The sequence below is a fragment of the Candoia aspera genome, chromosome 8 (assembly GCF_035149785.1).
Source record: "Candoia aspera isolate rCanAsp1 chromosome 8, rCanAsp1.hap2, whole genome shotgun sequence".
NCBI classification, from domain to species: domain Eukaryota; kingdom Metazoa; phylum Chordata; class Lepidosauria; order Squamata; family Boidae; genus Candoia; species Candoia aspera.
Window position 1 is genome coordinate 12611066 of NC_086160.1, and position 22039 is coordinate 12633104.

At 40.1% G+C, this 22039-nt stretch overlaps 1 protein-coding gene across 1 annotated transcript; it reads left to right on the forward strand.

Annotated features, from left to right (window-relative positions):
- Positions 1-1840: 1840 nt before the first annotated feature.
- KLB (klotho beta) lies at positions 1841-21317 on the forward strand. The gene is made up of 5 exons (XM_063310700.1): positions 1841-2747; positions 13619-14129; positions 15112-15380; positions 16016-17159; positions 19382-21317. The coding sequence occupies exons 1-5, from the start codon at positions 2013-2015 to the stop codon at positions 19777-19779; spliced, it is 3057 nt and encodes a 1018-aa protein (XP_063166770.1). The 5' UTR covers positions 1841-2012; the 3' UTR covers positions 19780-21317.
- The last annotated feature ends 722 nt before the right edge of the window (positions 21318-22039 follow it).

Consider the following 22039-nt stretch of genomic DNA (forward strand, 5'->3'; position numbering starts at 1 on the left):
CAGGCACTACAGCAGAAAAGGCGTATCTCCTGGACCCTGCCAACCAACATTCCTTGGCTGATGAGACTCGGATCATGTTTTGTTCCTAAGGTGGGACTAGAACTCATGGCCTCCCAGTGTCTAGCCTGCTGCCTTGACCACTGCCCCAAACTGGTTCTCATAAACTAGGGTTAGGATCAGCAGTATTAAAAACACCTTGGGAGGAAGTCACTTGGCCACCTTTTGACATTTAGAGAGGCATCTGTTCCACAAATGCCAGCCAGTGTTGGTTGGGCCAGAGAAGCTGAAATGCAGAAGAGCTGGAGGGGGCTTTGGAAAAAAAGATGCTAAAAGGCTACAAAAAGCTATAAATCACACACCCACAAACTCCTCATGGCTTTGTGCAATGTTGAACCATACCTTGGGGAGATCCCTACCTGGAAAGAAAATGCTATCACCATTCAAAATGGTCCCAGCTCATATTTATAAAAGGTATTCATTAACCTCATTTACAACATGAAACTGGAACTGGAATGGAGTCAGTCATTCTATATTCAAAAGAGGAGATAAGAGGAATATTAATACTAATTCATATTGGTAAGACAGAAAACTTGATTTATGGTTCCATTTGGAAAGTTCCCTATTCAGTCCTTGGGTGGTGGGGGGAAGGGGGAGATTGCTTCTGCTTTTGTATCTCTCACTCTGGAGATGATGTGAAATATCTCTGTCTCAAGAGTCTGGAGAGTTTCTAGCAAGTGAGTTCATGCAACATAGCAAGCCATGTTACGCTTAACCACAGTGTAGTGGAACACCTCAGGTGGTAGGCTGGAAGACTAGAGGCCTCAAAGTGCCTATTGCAGGAGCCCCCTGACTTTTTTTCTTTGTTTAAAACGTGCTGGAAAATATGTCATTGTGGGTAGCAACTGTATATTTCTATTCCAGGATAGCATCCTTCTTATAAAGGATAGACACGTAGGTGGGGATATGTGTTGATAAAATCTGCAGGACACATTTCACACAACGTTCTTATACCTGCACGTTAGCAGAGAGCCATCTTTGTATTAATTCTCCAGAGTAACGAACAAGCAGGATTGTAGATTGTAGATTTTATCTGTTTTGTTTTAATTTGTCATCTGTGAAGTTGTTTCCTGCTATATTATTTCCTGTAAATGTTGTACACTGCCCAGAGTCTTTATGAAGTCAGGCGGCCTTACATATTTGACAAATAAATAAATGTATATTCCAAAAAAGAAAAAAAAACACTTATAAATCCAGAAAATGGACACGGATTTGCCTGATGTCAGATTTAAAGAGAGAACCTTTTCTGCCTCAACTGACAGTGTGGGGGAAAAATGAAGATTGGCTTGTTTTGGGGTGCATGCATGCATTCAAGCCAATGATAACATCCTGAGGATACCGACACCCATCCACTTTTGTGCAGATACTGCCAAGACCACAAACAGTTTCAGCATCCAGAGATACAAACTACTGCTGACAAACCTCATACCTTGTAAACCTCAAGAGCTGAAGGTTTTTTGTTATCCGTTTCAGCTTTTGTCCTTACAGCTGCCCTTCTCTCTGACTGAGCACAGGTTAAAAAGTGGCAGCTGATTCCTTATTTGAGGCCATTGTGTCTCAAACACAATTACTTTCTATTCCCCTTAAATATAATCACATCAACAGTTAGCATCTTCTGACAGCTGAAGCTACTGCAATGGATGTTTCACATACTCCGAAGCAGCTATAAATTGACTGGGGAGCATTCAGGATTATCCCACCGGCGTTCCCCGGTGGCCAGAAGAAGCAGAGCATCCAGAGTCTGCCTTGCAGTTCATGACTGATCCTAAGTCCTGTAGTTCCGGCTAATTATTAACAGGGCTTCTATGGTCACAACCCTTTTATTGAAGCTTTGATAAGACACTACAGGGACGAGGGGCAAACGAAGACAAGCTATGCAGCAGGAATCCAGGAATCCATTTTCAGCAGCCTCTAAAAAGAAATGTGACTTCTAGCATCTGCTCCGGAGGGATACGATGGCTTGCTGGCATCTGAAAGGACCCATAGCCTTATGGGCTTTAGTTTTCATACCATCCGTTCCTGGATTTCACAGGAATGGAAGTTCTGTGTGGGAAAAGGACCCCAATTTAAGTCCTGTGAATGAAACGCAGTTGTTTTTGCATGACACGTTTCCTCCAAATTTCCTCTGGGGAGTGGGGACCAGCGCGTTTCAGGTGGAGGGGAGTCAGCACGAGGATGGAAAGGGTCCCTCAATATGGGAACATTTCCTTCATTCACACCTCAAGGATGCTTCCAGAATGGAGGACTCGAGTGACAGCTACACTTTTCTGGAAAAAGACTTAACTGCTCTGAGTTTTTTGAGAGTTTCTTCTTATGAGTTTTCCATTTCGTGGCCAAGGCTATTTCCTACGGGGATGGTAACAGCTGTCAATGAAAAAGGACTCAGCTACTACAACCGTCTCCTAGATGCTCTTATCCACAGACACATTGAACCTGTAGTCACTCTCTACCACTGGGATTTGCCTTGGGCATTGCAAGAAAAATATGGGGGCTGGGAAAATGACTCCCTCATTGATATTTTCAATGATTATGCCACTTTTTGTTTCCAAGCCTTTGGAGATCGTGTGAAGTACTGGATTACAATCCACAACCCTTATCTAATTGCCTGGCATGGATATGGCACCGGGCTTCATGCACCTGGAGAGAGGCGTGAAGAAGCCGCCTACGTGGTAGGACATAATCTGATCAAGGTATGGTAGAGAGAGATTTTGCTTTAAGAGAGAAAGTGTTACTGCAGCAAATAATAGCAGCAAAGGAAGTTATAAGAATGAGAGAGGACAGTAGGAAGAGGACAAGTAATGCTTCTATACAGTTTTTGCACATGAAATGTATTTCTTGCTTTCTTACAGAAATTTATATTTCTTGGATAAACTAAATCAGCTTTGTTGGCCAATATAATTGCACCATCTGTTTTACTAGAAAGCTAAGGAGATACCAGACTCGCATCAATCTTAACAGTGCTATATTTTAGTTGGAATTCATCCCTGATTTTTGTCGTCTACCGAAAAGATTGCATTTTCCTTTGGTCCTTCCATAATCAGAGCTCTAGAAATGTTGAGATTATTTGATGAGCCCAAAAACCATAACTGATCGTTCTAGAATTCTGACTAAAGGAAGGAATCATAAATACATAATTCTGGGGTGGTAAAATCTCAGTGCAGATTGTGGCCCCCTTGCTAATCTCACACATTCTTTTTAATTGTTTGAAGATAAACTTGTCAATATTTAAGAACTTCAATATGACGTCAAGCTTGTCCTGCCTCCAGGTATTTTTTTTACTTAAGGTATTTCCCACTCACTTGAATTGTACTCCCTAAAGATGTTACTCTGTGTGTCTGAATTAATGTTTATAAAATCAGAGAGCTAATTCAGATATTGCATCAAACCCATATAGTCTGCATTTTTGAAGTTTCTCTGCTACTTAGTAGAATGGAAATATGGTGCAATCACACTGACATGGCATCATACATGAACAGAGGTGCTGTATCAGGATAACCTTCATTCTTTTCAAGATGCAAATAATACTGCTTCTAATCAGAACTAAACTCTTTCTGAAACTTATAATTACACTTCCCTAGATACCTTAATCCCTTAGAAGAGAAAGAATAACCACACTCTAAAGAGATGTTGCAAATCTTTGCATTGCAATTAGATCTCCTACATGAAGCCCATCCTGCCTGCCTCTTTCCAATTAAAACTAATAGATCTGAAGGTTAAAACTGCTCATCTTCTACCTTGCATTCTTCATCAAAATTGGACCTCTGGCACAAGAATACAAACATGTACCTTGCTGGAGGGCCATCAATATCACAACTGGAACTGTTGTATTCACTTTCTCCACACTCTTTTTCCCACCCCAGATTGATAGTTTGGACTGTAGAACTAAAGTGCTGATGATGCTGGAGACAGTCATACTCCTAAAAGGTTGACAGTCTTGGAAGAAGTCAATAAAACCCTGTTATTCCACTAACCTTTAAATCAGTCTTCAAAAACAAAGACATAACATGCCCTTGGGGGAAAAAAATCACAGCCTGTCTGTATAGACATCCATGTTTTCTCTCATGCTGATGTTTAGGGTTCAAAAACAAAATTTACCTGTCATCCAGGTGACGGAAGAATTTCAGGAACAGTCCCTAGAAAAGATTCTTCCACGTGGCTGAACAAAAAGTACATGTGAAAGAGGTAGGGGCTAGTTGGCTTCCATCTGCATGTTCATTACTCAATGGCTGCAACATCAAAGGATGATGTGCTCATGGAAATCCAAAGCCAGCTACATACCAAAATTGCATTCTGTCACATTGCCTTCTTTGCATGTGAAGGTGCAAGTCACAAAGTGCTGTTAATGGGAGGGCCACAGATTTTAGCCCCAAAGTGGTTTGTTTGGTTTGGGCTTACCAGAAAGCATGGATTCAGCCACCATGATTGGTCAACCGTGGTTATAGCCCACCACAGTGCACGAACCCAACCTTTTGTGGCTAGTTAAGCACAGCACGGGTTAGTCACTGTGTGGCTAGCATCACAAGATTTGGAATGGGGTGCTGCTGGCAGGCACTCCTGCACCCATTTTGCTCTTCAACCCCCCAAATCCTCCCTAAAAACTGGATCCCTCAAGCCAATAAGTTTAGAGAAGAAGGAGTGAACTTGGTTGCATTTGAAACAAGTGAGGAATTTCCAGGGCCAGTCTCATTCTGGACCAAGAAAATGAGATGCAAGCTCTTGTCTATTTCCCAGACTGATGCAGATGCTTTTCCATAACCCTTACAGTGTGTTTCATCTTTAAAAATTTTAAAAACTGAAAATCTTTTTTAAAAACATCTTTATCCATTCATTCCTCACATTTATATAGACTTTCTATATATGAAAGGTGAGAAATATATTCAAGATGAGAAAGAATGGAAGAGCTGCCACAGGAAGCACAGCTTTGTTGATTCCAAAACAAAATCAGCTCAGATGCCAAATGGAAATTAAAACAACACGCACCGCTCTTTTGTGGCAAACTCCCCCCCCCCCTCTGCATAGGGCAATGTCTACCTGTTTTAAATCTTGAAAAAGCTAAGCAGGGTCAAACATGATTAGTACTTGGATGGGAGACCACCAGGAATTCCCAGGTTTGTTGGCTACACTTGGAAGTTAAAAGGCATTCTTGAAGAAGGCAGCAGCAAACCACGTCTATATTTTTGGTAAGAAAACTCGTACCTGTTCATGACTTCCAGCAGAAGTCACACTGCAGTCAACAAAGACTTTACCCTTTGCCTTGTTTTGAACTCCGTTTGAAGTTGGTTGGTGAGATTCTCTGCACCTGACACCAGGTGATCAAATCAGATAAAAATTGTTTTGCCAACAATGGTGAAAGCAGTCACCTGGGCTTTTTCTGAACGTCCTACTTTGTAGCACCTCGCTTTCTCTGGGTTTGGAAATGAAGCAGATTCAAGCCTGCTTATCCTACTTAGCCCTTGAATGGGAGACCTCCAGATAACATCCTGTTTGTAAACTAGACTTGGGGGCCAGTGGCCGGCAGGGGGACACCCCAGAAGGCAGCAATAAGAAATTGCTTCCATATTGTTGGGTTGTTAAATATATGGACAAGTCTGTTAAGGTTGTTTTCCCATGCAGAGAGGGTATGTCTGTTTTGTTAGTTACCCCACACTGGTATTTTTAAAAAAGATATCTGCAAATTAGAATATTTGCAAGGACATTTAGAGACTGCATTTGTGGAGGCAAAGTCATTCCAATTGCTAGATTGTTGCTGGCTAAGTGGCTGTCTTACCTGGACACTTTCTTGCCAGCACACCACAGCATTCTAGGAAAAGGCATCTAAGTGAGGGAGCATGCAGAGAAGCTGCCAGATCATCCCCGCACTGCAACAGGCATCACCTATTGCCTTTGAGCATGCTGTCCTCTGTTCATTGGTGCACACTGGCACCACTGTTGTCTGGCAGGACTTGTTCAAATGCATGGATACCAGACACCTGACTGGTAAACAGTTGCTAAGGAAATGGTGGAGGGCAGAACTCAGCTAAGCCTGCCCTGGATTTCTAATTTAGTCTGCTTCCCTCAGGTGCAGCCAAACAAGCTGTCCCACACCAGCACTGAAGCCAGTCTACATGATGGAAGTCCTTTCTCTTAGACAAGATAGGTTGGCCTCTTCTCCAGGTAGATCATTGGCATGCAACACTTCCAAGTCCTGTTCCACCTCTGGCTTGATAAGTGAGGGGGATTGCTCTAGACCTAGCCCAAACTGAAATAACTGATCAAACAACATTTGTGTAAAAGTATTTCTCAGAGATGCCTTCTCCATCAGTGCCTTCCAGGTATGCTGGGACAATATTGGTCTGATAAGTGAGCATTCTAGGAGTTGTCACAGCTGGCAAAATGATGGTGTGACCATCTAATGCAAGATGTGGGAAAACCAACTAACCTAACTCTGAGAGGAAATTAAACCAATGTATGGAGGATAGCCCAGTCAATGGTTATTAGTTATAGCTATTCATATTGATTATTACATGGAAACTTTAGGGTTCAGAATCACTGAACACCAGTTGCTGGGGAACAGAAGCAAAAGGGGACTATTGCTTTCATGGACCACATGTGGTCCTGGCAGGATCATCCAGCTGAATATTGTGGGTAACAGGATGCTGAATTAGATGGACCTTCGGTACTGATCCATTAGGTCTGTTATGTCATCAGCCCATTAAGTATCAGTCTTTCCTCAGGACAAATTCCCACAACAGAAGTGACCTAAATGTGGTCAAAAGCACTTAGGGAGAGAGTGAAAACGTGTGAACAGAATGCTGTGGCTATAACAATGGTTTGTGGCTTAGCATGTTGTGTGAACCCAAGCCATAATAGGTTTATTCGATATATCATAAATAAGACAAACCATGGCTTGGTATGATGTGCAAACCAAGCTATTGTGAGAAGTTTCTTTCTCAGATAGAATGAGTCAATGGCCGGCATCCAATTTCTCAACAGATTTTGCTGATAAGCAAATTAGGAAAATAATCACCATGTTTACTGTGCATCTGCAATAACATTGAGGCAAGACATCTTTATTTAATCTGACTAGAGGCCTTCAGACCAATGAATGATTTACCTCTACCTTATCATAAGATATGGAAGAACTCTACAAAGAAATCTCAAGGATTATGAAGCCATTGTAGGGCAAATACCCACTTCTTAGATTCTTGCTCACTAAACATTTCGCACAAAGTAATAAAGTAGGAGTTGTCTGATGGATAAGCAAAACCCATCTGTTCTCTTATAGACTTATCTTTCTGGGTGGAAGCAGGTCCAGATAAACAATCTACAAGGGTCTTACAAGCAGACTTGTTTTGCTGCTTTGCACTTTCTTTGATTCCACAACTGACTCAAGCAGGTAGAGCTCATTGTCCTTCTGCTGTAGCGTCCTATTGCCAGAAGTGGTCAGGTTAAGCCAGGGCAAAGCAACTTAATCCTGAGTAGACTCAGGAGACCTTTGAAATGTATTAACAAAAGCAGACTTGTGAAAAGCTCCTGTTTCTGGATGCTTCTCAGCCATTTTCATGACACTCCATTCCATTCGTCTCCCCTCCACAATGGTATTCCAGGAAGGAAGGGAGGGAGGGGCCTGAAATGTATTAAAAAGTGCTTGTTTTTAACTGCTTACAATAACATGCAGGTAAAAACTTAATTAATCTAATAATCATTGAAGTTAGTAGATGCTCCATAGTTTCCAGCTGGGGTAAGACCTTTGCTTCTTGGAAAGGTAACATCTTGAGTAGATCCTTGGCTTAGTTAGTGTCAAAGATAGGACTTGGTGAACTAGCCCAGTTTCTCTTGCACAATGGGGAACACAGCGCAAGATAAACTTTTGCCTCTGCTCAGACTGTTAATCAACAGTCAACAGTAATTAACTGTTACATGGCAAATTCCACATACACAGTATTTGGAAAGGGTTTTAAGGCCGTAGTTGTACGCATGCGTATCTGAGAATAAGTGCTAGTTCATGCAGGAGTAGGACTTCTGCACAAATACATTAAATGCAGTGGATAAAACAGGTGCACTTGGGTCAGGCCTTCCTATGCAAGAACATGTCTTAAAGTTGCCAAGGTTGAGAAACACTGCTTTAGAGAATAATATTAGTTAAGGAATATATTCCTGATTATTCAGCTTTCCTAATTGTTAACTGGTGTGAATGGACTGACTAGGAGCAAGAAGACATGCAAAAATTAATGGCGTCAGTACTAGACTATGCTGTTATTTACTGATTATACTTCCATTGTTTACTTAAGATTTTGCCTTGCCATCAAGATGTCAAACAAATAAAGTATTAAGCAGCAGTTGGGGGGAAGGGAGGGGTTGGCAGATGAATCTAGACTTCTATAATTGATTTTGGTATCACATCTCCCAAAATTCTCCGTATTGACCACAAGATTGGGAATTCTGGGAGTTGTAGCAATGTATTTGAGACACACCAGCTTGGAGCGACTTCTGTAGAATCCAAATGGAAGTATAAGTCAAGACTTGGTGTCAAGTTGTTAGAGTGCCCACCATCTCCCTGTTTATTTCTCTCAATCCTGTGTATCTTTCGAAGCATTCAGAGACATACATATAAGAGTTACTCCATGTTATTTTCAGAAGGGACAGATGCAGAGCCACTCATTAAGTTTAATGAGCGGTGTGATTCATTTGTTGATGGTAGAAGCAGGGTTTTTCTCCATCTCAAAGGTTAATGTGAATGTCGAGACCTTGGATAAATGCTCTGAAAAAGGTTATCATGCTGGAAACTAAAACTACAAGGGTTGATACTTGTTGGTTCCACACCTATCATTCTGCAATGTTTCCTCAAGGCTGACAGCTGTCCTAGTTCCGGTTCCTGTTCTGCCACTCTAATGAGGTACATCCTGCTCTGGGAAGGATATACTGATAAAACTTTCAAAATAATTGTTTAAGTAGGCTTGCTTTGCTGAGCCACTGATGTTGGAGTTGGAGAAGGCTTTCCCAACACCTGTCATATTTCCTTTGTATGTACTGTAAAGGGCCACCCCTTTATCCCAAAGCAAAGGATTGCACTTAAACCACACAAATAATCACGTAGATGCCTTCATCTAGGGAGAAGAGGTCAAATTGCCTCCTCTAAATCAAATATATTTCCCAGAAACCTTATAATCAACCTTCAGCCTGTCCCAAGAGCTTTTTGTTTTTTTATGTGCCACTGTTCTTCCACGATGTTTTACTTTCATGACCATGGACTCCTGAGGTGCCCCAGGTGGAGTGGCCATGTTCCTTGTCACATTTGACTTTTATTTTTTTAAAAAGTCTTTTAATTAAAAATGAATCTGTGAAAAACCTAGTGCAAAACTGAGAAGAAGTTTCAAGTAAAAAAATGGTGGGTACACTGCAACCCAGGACATGGTTTGAAAATGTTTTCTTCTGCTTTAAAAAGACAAGGTGAAGAGGAAGGAAGAGTCCTGGGAAGCATAAGTCAGCTTTGGGGCTTCTACATTCACCCTCTAGGGCACTGTTTTTCAAACCTGGCAACTTTTAAGTTGTGTGGACTTCAACTCCCAGAATTCCTCAGCCAGCATGCATTCTGGGAGTTGAAGTCCATCATCTTAAAGTTGCCAGGTTTGAAAAACACTGCTCTAGTGCACTCCAACTGTTCCACTACCCACTTTGTGAGAACATTGAAGACAAGTTCTCAAAAGTCAAATATGTCCACCAGCCCCAAGAAGTCAGGGAGCCCTAATACTGAAGGGAGGGACTGACATTTTAAACTCTAGACAAATTCAGGGTTAAATCATACATTATTTACTAGAAGATGGAGGGCATAGCAACTGTTCCATTTGATTAGATAAGATGTCCACTTCATCTGCCAAGTTTTGCTGTGCCATTCAGAGTCAGCAAATGTGAAATAGTTTATTACAAGTTCATTGTTTAGAGGCATTCTTAGACTTCGTGTCATGAGCATCAAAGTACCCTTTGTCTCTGATGGGAAAGCTTACTAAAATCACTATATGCCAGTGATTTCCATAGGCCTGGCCCTGTTGGAGAGTTGATAGCGAGTGAAGATCATCATGAGACAAGGCAGTTTCTCCTGTTATGAATGTGCTCTAGTGGAGAAATTCTCACCTCTTTTAGTTCTAATTTTGCAGAGCCAGCCCTATCATTTGGCAGAACAAGGTGATCATCCCAGGTACCAAGTGCTGGGAGATGTGGTGACAGTGTTGGCAACCTCCAGAGACATTCCTCTGATACTTTCCTCCTGCAGTATGTAGCCTGTAATGTGTTAGTAACCCTTAGCCTATATTGTGGCTTTGAGAAGTGATGGATTATGATGCTGTCTGATTGTTGTTGGAAAAAAAGAAAACCATACATCCTTCTCTATGTGGAGTTTGAGGGGGATCCATATTTCTTCCCCTCAAGCAGCAAGTTTTAGGTCAGTACCACCACAGAATTCCAGAAAGGTTGAAATTCTGTTTGGAAGTTCATCACAACCACTTACATGCTTGCAGCATTTTTCACTTGCAGTGTGCACAAAATCCACAATCTGTTCTTTAAATGCTAATCCTTGCCATACTGTGAGTTTATCAGCAGCTTGTAATTTCTGACATTTGCACTAATCTACTCTTAGATTTTTGGGAGGTGGGGGGTAGGTCAGGGGAAATTATACATTGCATGCATGTACATAAATGAACTGTTCCCCACTCCTTTTTCTTGCAATTGGGGAGATGCAGTTTTGAACAAAAAATCCGAAAGGATACTTAGCCCTTTTCCTGTTCCAAACTCAGCCCAAATTAAATCACCAAGTAGTCAGTCTTTAATTAACATTATGATATCAATGTGGATGTTATAGTTCTGACATATTTGGAGAACATCAGGTTGGGGGAAGATAATTTAGACCCATACCACTCTTAAGAGGCAAGAACTTCATTTTTCCTACATATAAATACTTGGTTTGCAGTAACGGACAGTATGGGACTTCAGAGTTCCAAATAACAGAATATGCATAAGGAATGGAACAATAAGTAGAATATTTTTCATTACCTATAATAATGATAGAATGGCCATCAGATTGGAAAAAATCAACTTATATCCCCATACCAAAAAAGGGAAACACTAAAGAATGTTCAAACTATTGAACAGTGGCACTCATTTCACATGCCAGTAAGGTAATGCTCAAGATCCTGCAAGGTAGACTTCAGCAATTCATGGAGTGAGAATTGCCAGATGTACAAGCTGGGTTTAGAAAAGGCAGAGGAACTAGGGACCAAATTGCCAATATCCGATGGATAATGGAAAAGGCCAGGGAGTTTCAGAAAAACATCTATTTCTGTTTTATTGACTATTCTAAAGCCTTTGACTGTGTGGACCATAACAAATTGTGGCAAGTTCTTAGTGGTATGGGGATACCAAGTCATCTTGTATGCCTCCTGAAGAATCTGTATAACGACCAAGTAGCAACAGTAAGAACAGACCACGGAACAACGGACTGGTTTAAGATTGGGAAAGGAGTACGGCAGGGCTGTATACTCTCACCCTACCTATTCAACTTGTATGCAGAACACATCATGCGACATGCTGGGCTTGAGGAATCCAAGGCTGGGGTTAAAATCTCTGGAAGAAACATTAACAATTTCAGATATGCAGATGATACCACTTCGATGGCTGAAAGCGAAGAGGAACTGAGGAGCCTTATGATGAAGGTGAAAGAAGAAAGTGCAAAAGCTGGCTTGCAGCTAAACCTCAAAAAAACCAAGATTATGGCAACCAGCTTGATTGATAACTGGCAAATAGAGGGAGAAAATGTAGAAGCAGTGACTTTGTATTCCTAGGTGCAAAGATTACTGCAGTTGCTGACTGCAGTCAGGAAATCAGAAGACGCTTAATCCTTGGGAGAAGAGCAATGACAAATCTCGATCAAATAGTTAAGAGCAGAGACATCACACTGACAACAAAGGTCCGCATAGTTAAAGCAATGGTGTTCCCCGTAGTAACATATGGCTGTGAGAGCTGGACCATAAGGAAGGCTGAGAGAAGGAAGATCGATGCTTTTGAACTGTGGTGTTGGAGGAAAATTCTGAGAGTGCCTTGGACTGCAAGAAGATCAAACCAGTCCATCCTCCAGGAAATAAAGCCAGACTGCTCACTTGAGGGAATGATATTAAAGGCCAAACTGAAACACTTTGGCCATATAATGAGAAGACAGGACACCCTGGAGAAGATGCTGATGTTAGGGAGAGTGGAGGGCAAAAGGAAGAGGGGCCGACCAAGGGCAAGGTGGATGGATGATATTCTAGAGGTGACGGACTCGTCCCTGGGGGAGCTGGGGATGTTGACGACCGACAGGAAGCTCTGGCGTGGGCTGGTCCATGAAGTCACGAAGAGTTGGAAGCGACTGAATGAATAAACAACAATAATGATATAGATGGGTACACACGACCGCACAAAAGATTTGGTATTTGGGAACTCGCATAACATTTAGGAGAATTTAGTTAACTAGAATGCAGAAGAGGTCAGAGTAAGGTAATTTTGAAATTGTTACTGCTTTATAGCCCAATTTGGTGGTAGCATATAGTCAGTTTGGTTGATCTCAAAAAGTTAAGGTCAGACTCAGTTAATAGTTGGGTAAGAGAACTGGAGGCTAGAATGGGAAGTTGAATAAACATCCCAAAAGTATATAGTGGCAAACAAGTTCTGTACTGTTGCCAAGAAATCATGGATGTGTCCATGAAATCACTGAGGGTCAGTTGAAGGAGACTTTGACATTTAGAAGTCAGAAGTCTTTATCATTTTGCTACTAATCATTCAGAGAGCTATCAGTAGATTCCCATGTATAACACCTGCTTATTCTTGATCTACCAGAGCTGTTCCAAATTTCTGATTATATTCCTAAGAATACAGCTTAGTTCATGGAAATAATATATCCCAATCCCTATAAAGGTAAAGGTTCCCTTTTAGTCGTGTCTGACACTAGGTGGCGATGCTCATCTCCGTTTTATGGCCGAAGAGCCCATACTGTCCAAAGACACTTCTGCGATCATGTGGCCGGCATGACAGTCACGGAACGCTGTTACTTTCCTGCCGAAGTGGTACCTATTTATCGACTTGCATTTGAATGCTTTCAAATTGCTAGGTTGGCAAGAGCTGGGGCGAGTGCAGGAGCTCACTCCATCACGCGGCGCTCGGGTCTTGAACTGCCAAACTTGCAAACTTCCAGTCAACAAGCTTGGCGTCTTAACCACTGAGCCACCACACCCCCTCTGATCCCTATACCGATATATAAAATCTTTCTAGAGCAATAAATTCCAAACGAATGAACTAACAAATTTATTGTGCTTGGAGCTTTCAGGTAATTAATTAGATAGATTGAATACTAGCTCATAAAGTCCTGTATCATAATCGACCTGTTTGTCTTAAAGGTAGCTCAAGTGTCTTTGTCATTAAAAAATTGTGATTTAATAAGCAATAATAAATACATGGATTTTAATATTTACATCTACCAAGTATACTTGTAGCTCTGCAAAAACTGCAATTAACATCACTAATACTTTTAAACTCCAAATGTATTTTTCTTCTTTAGGCTCATGCAAAAGTCTGGCATAATTACGACCAACATTTTCGACCCCATCAGAGAGGTTTTTTATCAATCACATTGGGATCCCACTGGATTGAACCAAATAAAATCAATGATGAATCAGATATTAAAAAGTGTCAACTGTCCATGCAGAAAGTGCTAGGTTGGTTTGCCAAGCCAATACATGGAGATGGAGATTACCCTGAAGAGATGAAGATCGAACTTGCCTCTGTTCTACCAAATGCCACTCCAACTGAAAAAAAACATTTTAAAGGAACTGCTGATTTCTTTGCATTTTCTTTAGGCCCAAATAATTTTATACCTCCAGGCAAGCTGCCAAAAATGGGACAAATTTTCTCACTCGACTTGAGAGGAGTACTGAATTGGATTAAATTGGAATATAATAATCCTAGAATCTTGATCGCTGAAAATGGATGGTTCACCAATAAAGATGTAAAAACAGAAGATACTACGGTTATTTACTTAATGAAGAACTTTATTAATAAGGTTTTGCAAGGTTTGTAAAGAGATTGCGGGATTTGAAAGTGGTCAGTCATGTTGAAAGTGTCACTTAAATATGACAGTATGGAAAATAGAGGTGTCAACTACATGCGATGGCAAATTCAACACTGTATCTAACTTTGCAGAATGTAATACAGGTAGTATCAGCTAAGAGGCCAATAGGTAAAATAATCAATTGAAGCATGCAAATTTCCTTCTTTCCCACTGCAGTCCTAAAGAAAATCCCTCCAGTCTATAGAGAGGAAAAATCTGGGGACAAGTGGTTGATGATAGATTAGAAGAGAGCGTCCCACAGCCCTTGACCTAAATTAAAAGCTCTTGGAGGCAATTAGTCTAGATCAGTGTTTCTTAAACTGTGGTCCAAGGACTACTGGGGTCCCCCAAGACCCTCTCAGGGATCCACAAAATCAAAATTATTTGCCAGATATTGAAGATATTTGCAAAAATTTTAAACCATGTTCCTTTCACATTATTTTTTGTTAAAAATGTTTTTTTCTGAAAAATATGTTAATATCTAATGGGTTTAATTTTTTTACATGATTCAATAAATATTCTACAAATGTGTCAATTTTAATTTTTAATATGGTAAATATTGATAAATATAACTCTTTTGGGGTCCTCCATAATTTTTAAAAGTGGGAAGGAGTCTTGAGAGCCAAAATTTTAAGAAACACTGGCCTAGATCTTTGGTGACAAAAATAATCTATGCCTTCCGTAGCTGTTCGCCAGAGGTGGGGCGAAAAAAAGAACAAAAAAGGGGAAAAGGCTGCTGGCTCCACCCAGACTACTCTTGGAGGGAATACAGTTGTCAATCAAAAATAAAAATAATTCCTTAGATGGGAACTAGATGAACAAACCAGGAAGTTGCTAAGAGAAATCCTGCTTCAACCCCTCCTTACTGGTTTACATTTATGGTGTATGTACGTCTTGGTCTGGGTTTGTTAATTCGACGATTTTTACTTATTTGCTTTATGCAGCTATTAAATACGATCAGATTGATGTGTTTGGTTATACGGCTTGGTCCCTCTTGGATGGATTTGAATGGCAACACGCTTTCAACAACAGACGAGGTTTGTTTTATGTAGAGTTTGATAGTAAAGAGAAGGAGCGGATTCCGAAGTCATCTGCGTTTTATTATAAGCAAATCATTCAGGAGAATGGCTTTCCTGTGAAGGAATCAACCCCAACTTTCCATGGCCAGTTTCCTAGTGATTTCTCCTGGGGTGTGACAGAATCAGTTATCAAGGTAAGCAAACTAAAGCAAGCATCCCAACTATGGGTAGGGGGGTGGGTAAAAACTGGTTAAGCAACAGCTGGAGAAGGTTCCCCATCTCTATTTAAAGAACATGCAATCCCTTCCAGAACAGGTTGAAATCCATTTATCTATGTGGATTAACTGTCCACCAACAATACCTCGACCTTGCCTAGATATATTGATCTCTTATCCTTCATACAGTATGTTGTCTTGTCCAAACATTGATTCAGGACACCCCAAGCTTCACCTGCATCTGATGGGGGGGAAAAAAAAAGCTGGATGTAATTTGCAGATTGTTAACATCCCAGCTCATCTTTTTATATGACTTTGCCGAGATGTATTGACTTATCATCCTTCATCCATGACCTGCCACAATGGTTGAATCAAGATATGGACCAGCAACTGCATAGGTTGCCTCAGAATTGTTGCAATTTGAAGATGCTAAATCTCCTCCTGTTAGAGGCAATCCTGTATTAGGGGAAAAGACTGGGAGGCTGTTCAGATCATGCTACAGCTATTCTTGTCAATGTCATAAACCTAAAATAATGAGTTCTAGATCTACTGGGAAGGAGAGAAGCCAAGTATGTAAATCAATATTCTCTTTTAATATTAATTCTCATTTACAGGCAGAATCCATAGCTTCCTCCCCCCAGTTCTGCGATCCCAATCTGTATCTCTGGAACATCTCTGGAGATGGTGAATTCTACCAGGTGAAGGGAGTGAAACTGAAAACCCGGCCAGCTCAGTGTACAGACTTCATCAGCATTAAAACACAACGTGAACTGCTGTCAAGAATGAAGGTCACTCATTATAGATTCGCTTTCAATTGGTCACTGCTTCTCCCCAGTGGTGATGTGTTGTCCCTTAACCGGGAAGTCCTTCGATATTATCGATGTCTGATTAGCGAGATACTCAAACTCAACATGAAGCCTGTGGTCACCTTGTACTACCCAACCCTTCAGTCATTGAACCTACCAGGCCCTTTACTTCAACACGGTGGATGGTTGAATCAATCCACCGTCCAGGCATTTAGCACTTATGCGGAAAAGTGCTTCCAGGAATTTGGAGATCTGGTTAAATTCTGGATCACCATTAACGAGCCCAATCGTTTCAGTGATATTTACAACGGCAGCGGTAATGATACCTATCAAGCAGCTCACAATTTGTTGATAGCTCATGCCATGGCTTGGCACGTATATGATAAACAGTATCGTTCTTTCCAACAGGGACAAGTATCTCTGTCTCTGCATTATGATTGGGCGGAACCTGCCAATCCTTATATCGATACCCATTTGGAAGCCGCGGACAGGTTCCTCCAGTTTGAGATGGCGTGGTTTTTAGATCCTCTGTTGAAGACGGGGGACTATCCACCCGCCATGAGAAAGTATCTCACCTATAAAAATAGCAAAAGCCTTTCCAGTTCTTTTTTGCCTTTTTTCACGAACAAAGAGAAGCGGCTTGTGAAAGGGGCTGCCGATTTCATTGCCGTGAATCATTTCACTACTAGATTTGTGGCCCACGAATCAAAAAATGGGAGCCGGTATGAATTAGATCAGGATGTTCAACTCGTGCAAGATTTCACCTGCCTCAGTTCCCCCGTTCGCTCAGCAGTGGTGCCTTGGGGGTTACGCAAAGCCCTGAACTGGATTAAAAAGCATTACGGTGACATGGATATTTATCTCACAGCTAGCGGGGTAGAGGACCAATCTAAAGACAACGACGAGTTACGTAAATACTATATTGAAAAATATGTGCAGGAAGCCTTTAAAGGTGAGTGCATGGTAAAAGGAGTATACCAATAGTACAGAAGTGCCCTGTGCATTTGTTCAGTACACTTTGAAGAGGGTTGCTTAATTGAATCTCCATAAATCAATTTGCACAGAAGAGATGAGTGAAATTTTGGCTTGAGACACACATGTGGGAGAGGTACACTATTTTTATTGACTGGAATAATATTGTTAGGAGGTTTTCCTGCAGCACATGAGTCTGCTGGATATCCAGTTCTAGCCAAAAAGACCAAAATGAGAATAGAAATCAGAAGATGTCCAGTAGCAGCTTTTCAGACTGACCAATTTTTATTAAAAGGCATAACCTTTTGTGAGGAAAGCAGCTTGATTATGCAAATGAGTTACATGTGAGGCAGACTGCAGGTACCTTATCAATTAATGATCTCAGTTACAGGTTAAAACACCAGCCTGATTTTTGGCTACAATAGACTAACATGGCCTCCCTCCTACATTGTCTAAAATGGGAGCAAAGGATTCATTCGCACTTGCTGTGTTGTGCTTGACACAACAGCAGTGTGTTTGATCCTAAAGTAGCCTTCCCATCCCTACTGCTCTCTGGAGGATGTGTCAAACTATGTGTGTTGTGCTGGCTGAGCATGGGATTATAGTCTAGCACTTCTGGTGAGCCCTAAATTGAAAAAGATGGTTCCTATTATATTCAGCAATTCCAGGCCAAACACTGCCCCCCACCTTTTTTTTAAAATTAAAGTAGCTCACTTCTGCAGAAGTTACGCCCAAAGCAGTTTGGATTGTCAGCCATAAAGCTGACTTCAGCTACCATGTTTTCTGAGCAATACTGCCAATTATTTTTTATCACGCAGTTGATGATTTTCTCAAAAAATATCCAGATCGAAGAAAAATAAATTGAAATCTTTCCTTTTGCCCCTTTCTTAATCATGACTTGAAGAGGCTGGGGTTTTAACTTCTGCCAAGTAGCAGTGCCTACTGGGGTGGGGGAAAACAGGCAAAATGGCAGTTGAGGCATGTACAAAAGCAGTGAAGTTTGGACCGCAGTGCTGTAACAGCCCTCTTGCCTGTTTTGACCCTGTCTGGATGCTGCTGCCTACAAGGAAGTGCTGCTGTGAAACAATGGGCCTGTCACTAGGAGACTGTTTTCTGCCTCCTAGTGTTTACTTCTAAATATGGCCAAAAGTTGTCCTTTTTCTATAAAATATCTATACATCTATAAAACAATAACCAGAACAATAAAATACAACAACAACCAGTATCTTTTCAGTAATCGTATCCCTTTTTCACCTGTACTTTGAGATACGTTAGTCGGAAATCAAGACTAACAATGAAAGACATGGCATTATAGGGTTATGGTGCTGACTGCTTCTTACTTAACAAATGCAAATGTAAGAATCTGATGCAACTGAATAAAGGTATCGTTTTCTAATTTTGTTCCATTTAGTAGAACAGTAACTCCCTGGGATAAGGCTAACTGTGAATTAACAAGGTTTAATGTAACTTGGCTCTGTACCCTTATTCAGCTATGACTATGGCCATGGAATAAGTCAGTGCCAGTTTCAGTTTAATCTATCTCAAAAGACTATTGTGAACATCAAGGATTACCTTAAGCAACTTGAAGGAAGAGTTGATTTATGAAAAGTTCATGAAATTCTGCAAAAATTCTGTATTTTAATCATGACGGGTAACAAATGGTATTAAAAGGATGAGGCACAGTAGAACAGAGCAAGAGAGTAGGGCTGGGAAAGTATTAAGTATCACATAAATTACCAACAATCTTGTGTTGTCAAAGCTTAACAAACCTATTATATGTTTCTGAGGATTATAGTCCATCAAATGCCTAGAATACTATGGAATATACACAACTATTATTTGAGGAGAGGAAGGAAATGATAAAAGGAGAATTGAGAGACAGCAAGAATTATTTTTAGAGGCCATAAACAAAGCAGTAATTGTCTGAGACACAAACGCTTCTGATCGGACGAGCTTCTTAAATCTATGCAGTGACAAGAAATCTTAATGAACAGGAAGCCATACTCTATTTCATGAAAACTTCTAGAAAAAAAATGTTAATTTTATTGTTAGTAACAGCAACCAGATACTTTTTTAAACTGCAGAAATCCAGGGAGGCTGTTCCTCTGGAAGTTTTTACACTCATTTTTTCAAATAATATAGAATGGCTTTTCATTTCATATAGAACTGAACGGTTAACATGAGCTTTGTTGTCCTTTTCAGCTTATCGTATTGACAAAGTCAACATCAGAGGCTACTTTGGATTTAAGCTAACGGATGAAATATCCAAACCCAAACTTGGATTCTTCACTTCCGAATTCAAAGCGAAAGCTTCTGTCCAATTCTACAATCAACTGATCTGCAACAATGGCTTTCCCACACAGCCTACAAGTAAATGTAGTCAACAAAAGGAAAAGGCATCCTGCACACTCTGCCTACTTTTACTGCAGAAAATGCCTCTAATATTCTTTGGATGCTCCCTTTTTGCTACACTAGTAATGCTTCTAAGTATTATTGCTTTTCATAAACAAAAGAAAAGAAAACAGCATTGGTCAAAATACTGCCAGCATCTTCATGTTGCTGTTGAAACTAGACATAAGAAAGTTCTTAGCCAGATATAATTTTCTTTCTCCATTTGTCAACAAGGATTAGAGGAATTACTGGAAACACTCCAAAGTCACTCCAGTTATTGTTCAGCAAGATACTTATGATCAGAATGCCAAATTCAGGATTCTGACACAGAACCACACATCGGTGTTTACTGGGACTCACTCTTCATTCACTTCCTTGTCCCCCACTCTTAGGTATTTCTAGCTTTTACTACAGGAAAAATGTTGTCCAGTCGACCACCTTGGCTTACTTCCTTCAGCCTCTGATTACACTAACCAATCCGATGAATGCCATTTAAACTATTGTGATGCCTGCACATCTCCAGGAGAGCAAACTATTATTAAAAAGTTTGCATGCTGGTTTGTTATTTTAATTAGAATTCAACCAAATGTTTTCATTGCGTATATTGGGATAACTATGTAATTTAATTTGAAATGACAGGATTTAAAAATTGTGCACTTTTAGAGAACTGTCTTCACATTTCTCAAATATAATTCTCTTGGGGGGTGTTGCAGTTTGTAGATGGAACATTTACAATACTCTTTCATTTTTTGCAATCCAATTAATATTCTAAGTAAGTCAAATATCTACATTTAACAGCAACTATCCATCACTAATGCTCACTTCCCAATTTGTCTCCAAAAAACAAGAAAGTACATTTAGATAAATGCAGTTTTTAGTGGTGAGACTGTAGAGTTAAATTCAGTTTCCAAAATAAGAAACAAGTGAAGTTATGGAAAATGACCTGAAATATCTCATTTCAAGTTCAGATCAAGAAGGAACAGCAAATGAAATGATTTAAAAGGAGAAGCTACATTTTAGTAAGTAATTGACATCAAAGTCAAAATTAATACTGCAAGGCCCCCTTCTAGGATTCCAGTGAATAGGCTTTAAAATGACAAACATATTAGAAACTGCTGTTCCTAGAAAAAAAGACCCTACATATTAGTAGGGAAAACCAAACATTCCGAGAACTCTAGGTTTGGGAAGTATTACAATGTTTAAAAAATGGGAATGCTATCAACTGTGTATATTGGGCCCAAGTTTGTCATAAATGAATATCCCTTTGTTCGAAGGAAATGTTCTGTAGTGGTACCTACTTATGTAGTAAAAAGTAGAAGCTACTGTATATTTTCACAAGCTGAAAAATTCACCACCTCCACTAAAAAAGCTAAAGTGCATCTTTATGTTCAAGTTATTTCATCTTAGGTGCATGTTGCTGAACTAGAAAGCTCCTGAGACATGTGTAATACTTAACATGTTTTGTAAGTTAAATGATAAATAAGCAAATGGGATGTTTATTGTGCTCTCAATATCTACCTCTGAGAACTAATAGCTTTAAATGGGCTAGACTTCTATGTTTTTGAAAATAATCAGTAATATTTGGAAACCAGCCCCATTGCTCTAAAAATATTGCACTTATTTTTGACTACAAAGCATTTTCACACTTGCAAAAGTATAAATGTGTATGTCACAGCTGTGTCTTTCTCTGCTTACTGGGTAATAATGCAATCTCTGGGATCCTGTGACACAGCACACGCCCACGTTCACCTCATCTTAGGTCAGTGAACCAAGAACAGCCCTAAGTTCTCAAACTCCATCATATTCCCAAGCTGTTCTAATTGAAGAACAGAATCTTGTACTACATAAGCTATATCTTACTTGACTGATCCAAGTAACTTTTTTTAGAAACCAAGAATACGGATCTCTTGAGATGAGTGCATGTAATTATTAAAAGTGAATGGGTGAAACCCTTATTTTCACTTATCCCAGGTTGGAGTTGTGGCCATGAAGCAACAACCAAATTGCTTGCTACTGCTGCGATATACCCAAATGAAGCACCTACTTATCTTTGTGCTTCATTTATGATTGAAATGGGTACGTACACTACCTTCTTGAGGGGTATTCTTTTAGTCAAGGTAATGAATTTGAAGTGAGTATCTGGCTGGCTGTATGTACAACTTTTACATTTCTTTTATTAATTTGCTGTATGCTACCTTGGCAGCTTCAAATGAAATGAAAAGGGAGGCTATAATTTTGATAAAAAATAATTATAATAACCAAGTAATCTAAAATCTCAATAGTATATATTTATGTAGGCACACTGGCAAAGCCTCCTTTGAGATGAGTTAAACCAACCAATTCTATTTAATGGTGTTCTATACCTTCCAGATTTCAAACGGGCTAAAGATAAATAACATTATTCCATTGTCCTATCGTGTGAGACTCTCACATGTAATTCCTAATGTATATGAAAAACTTGAAAGGTTC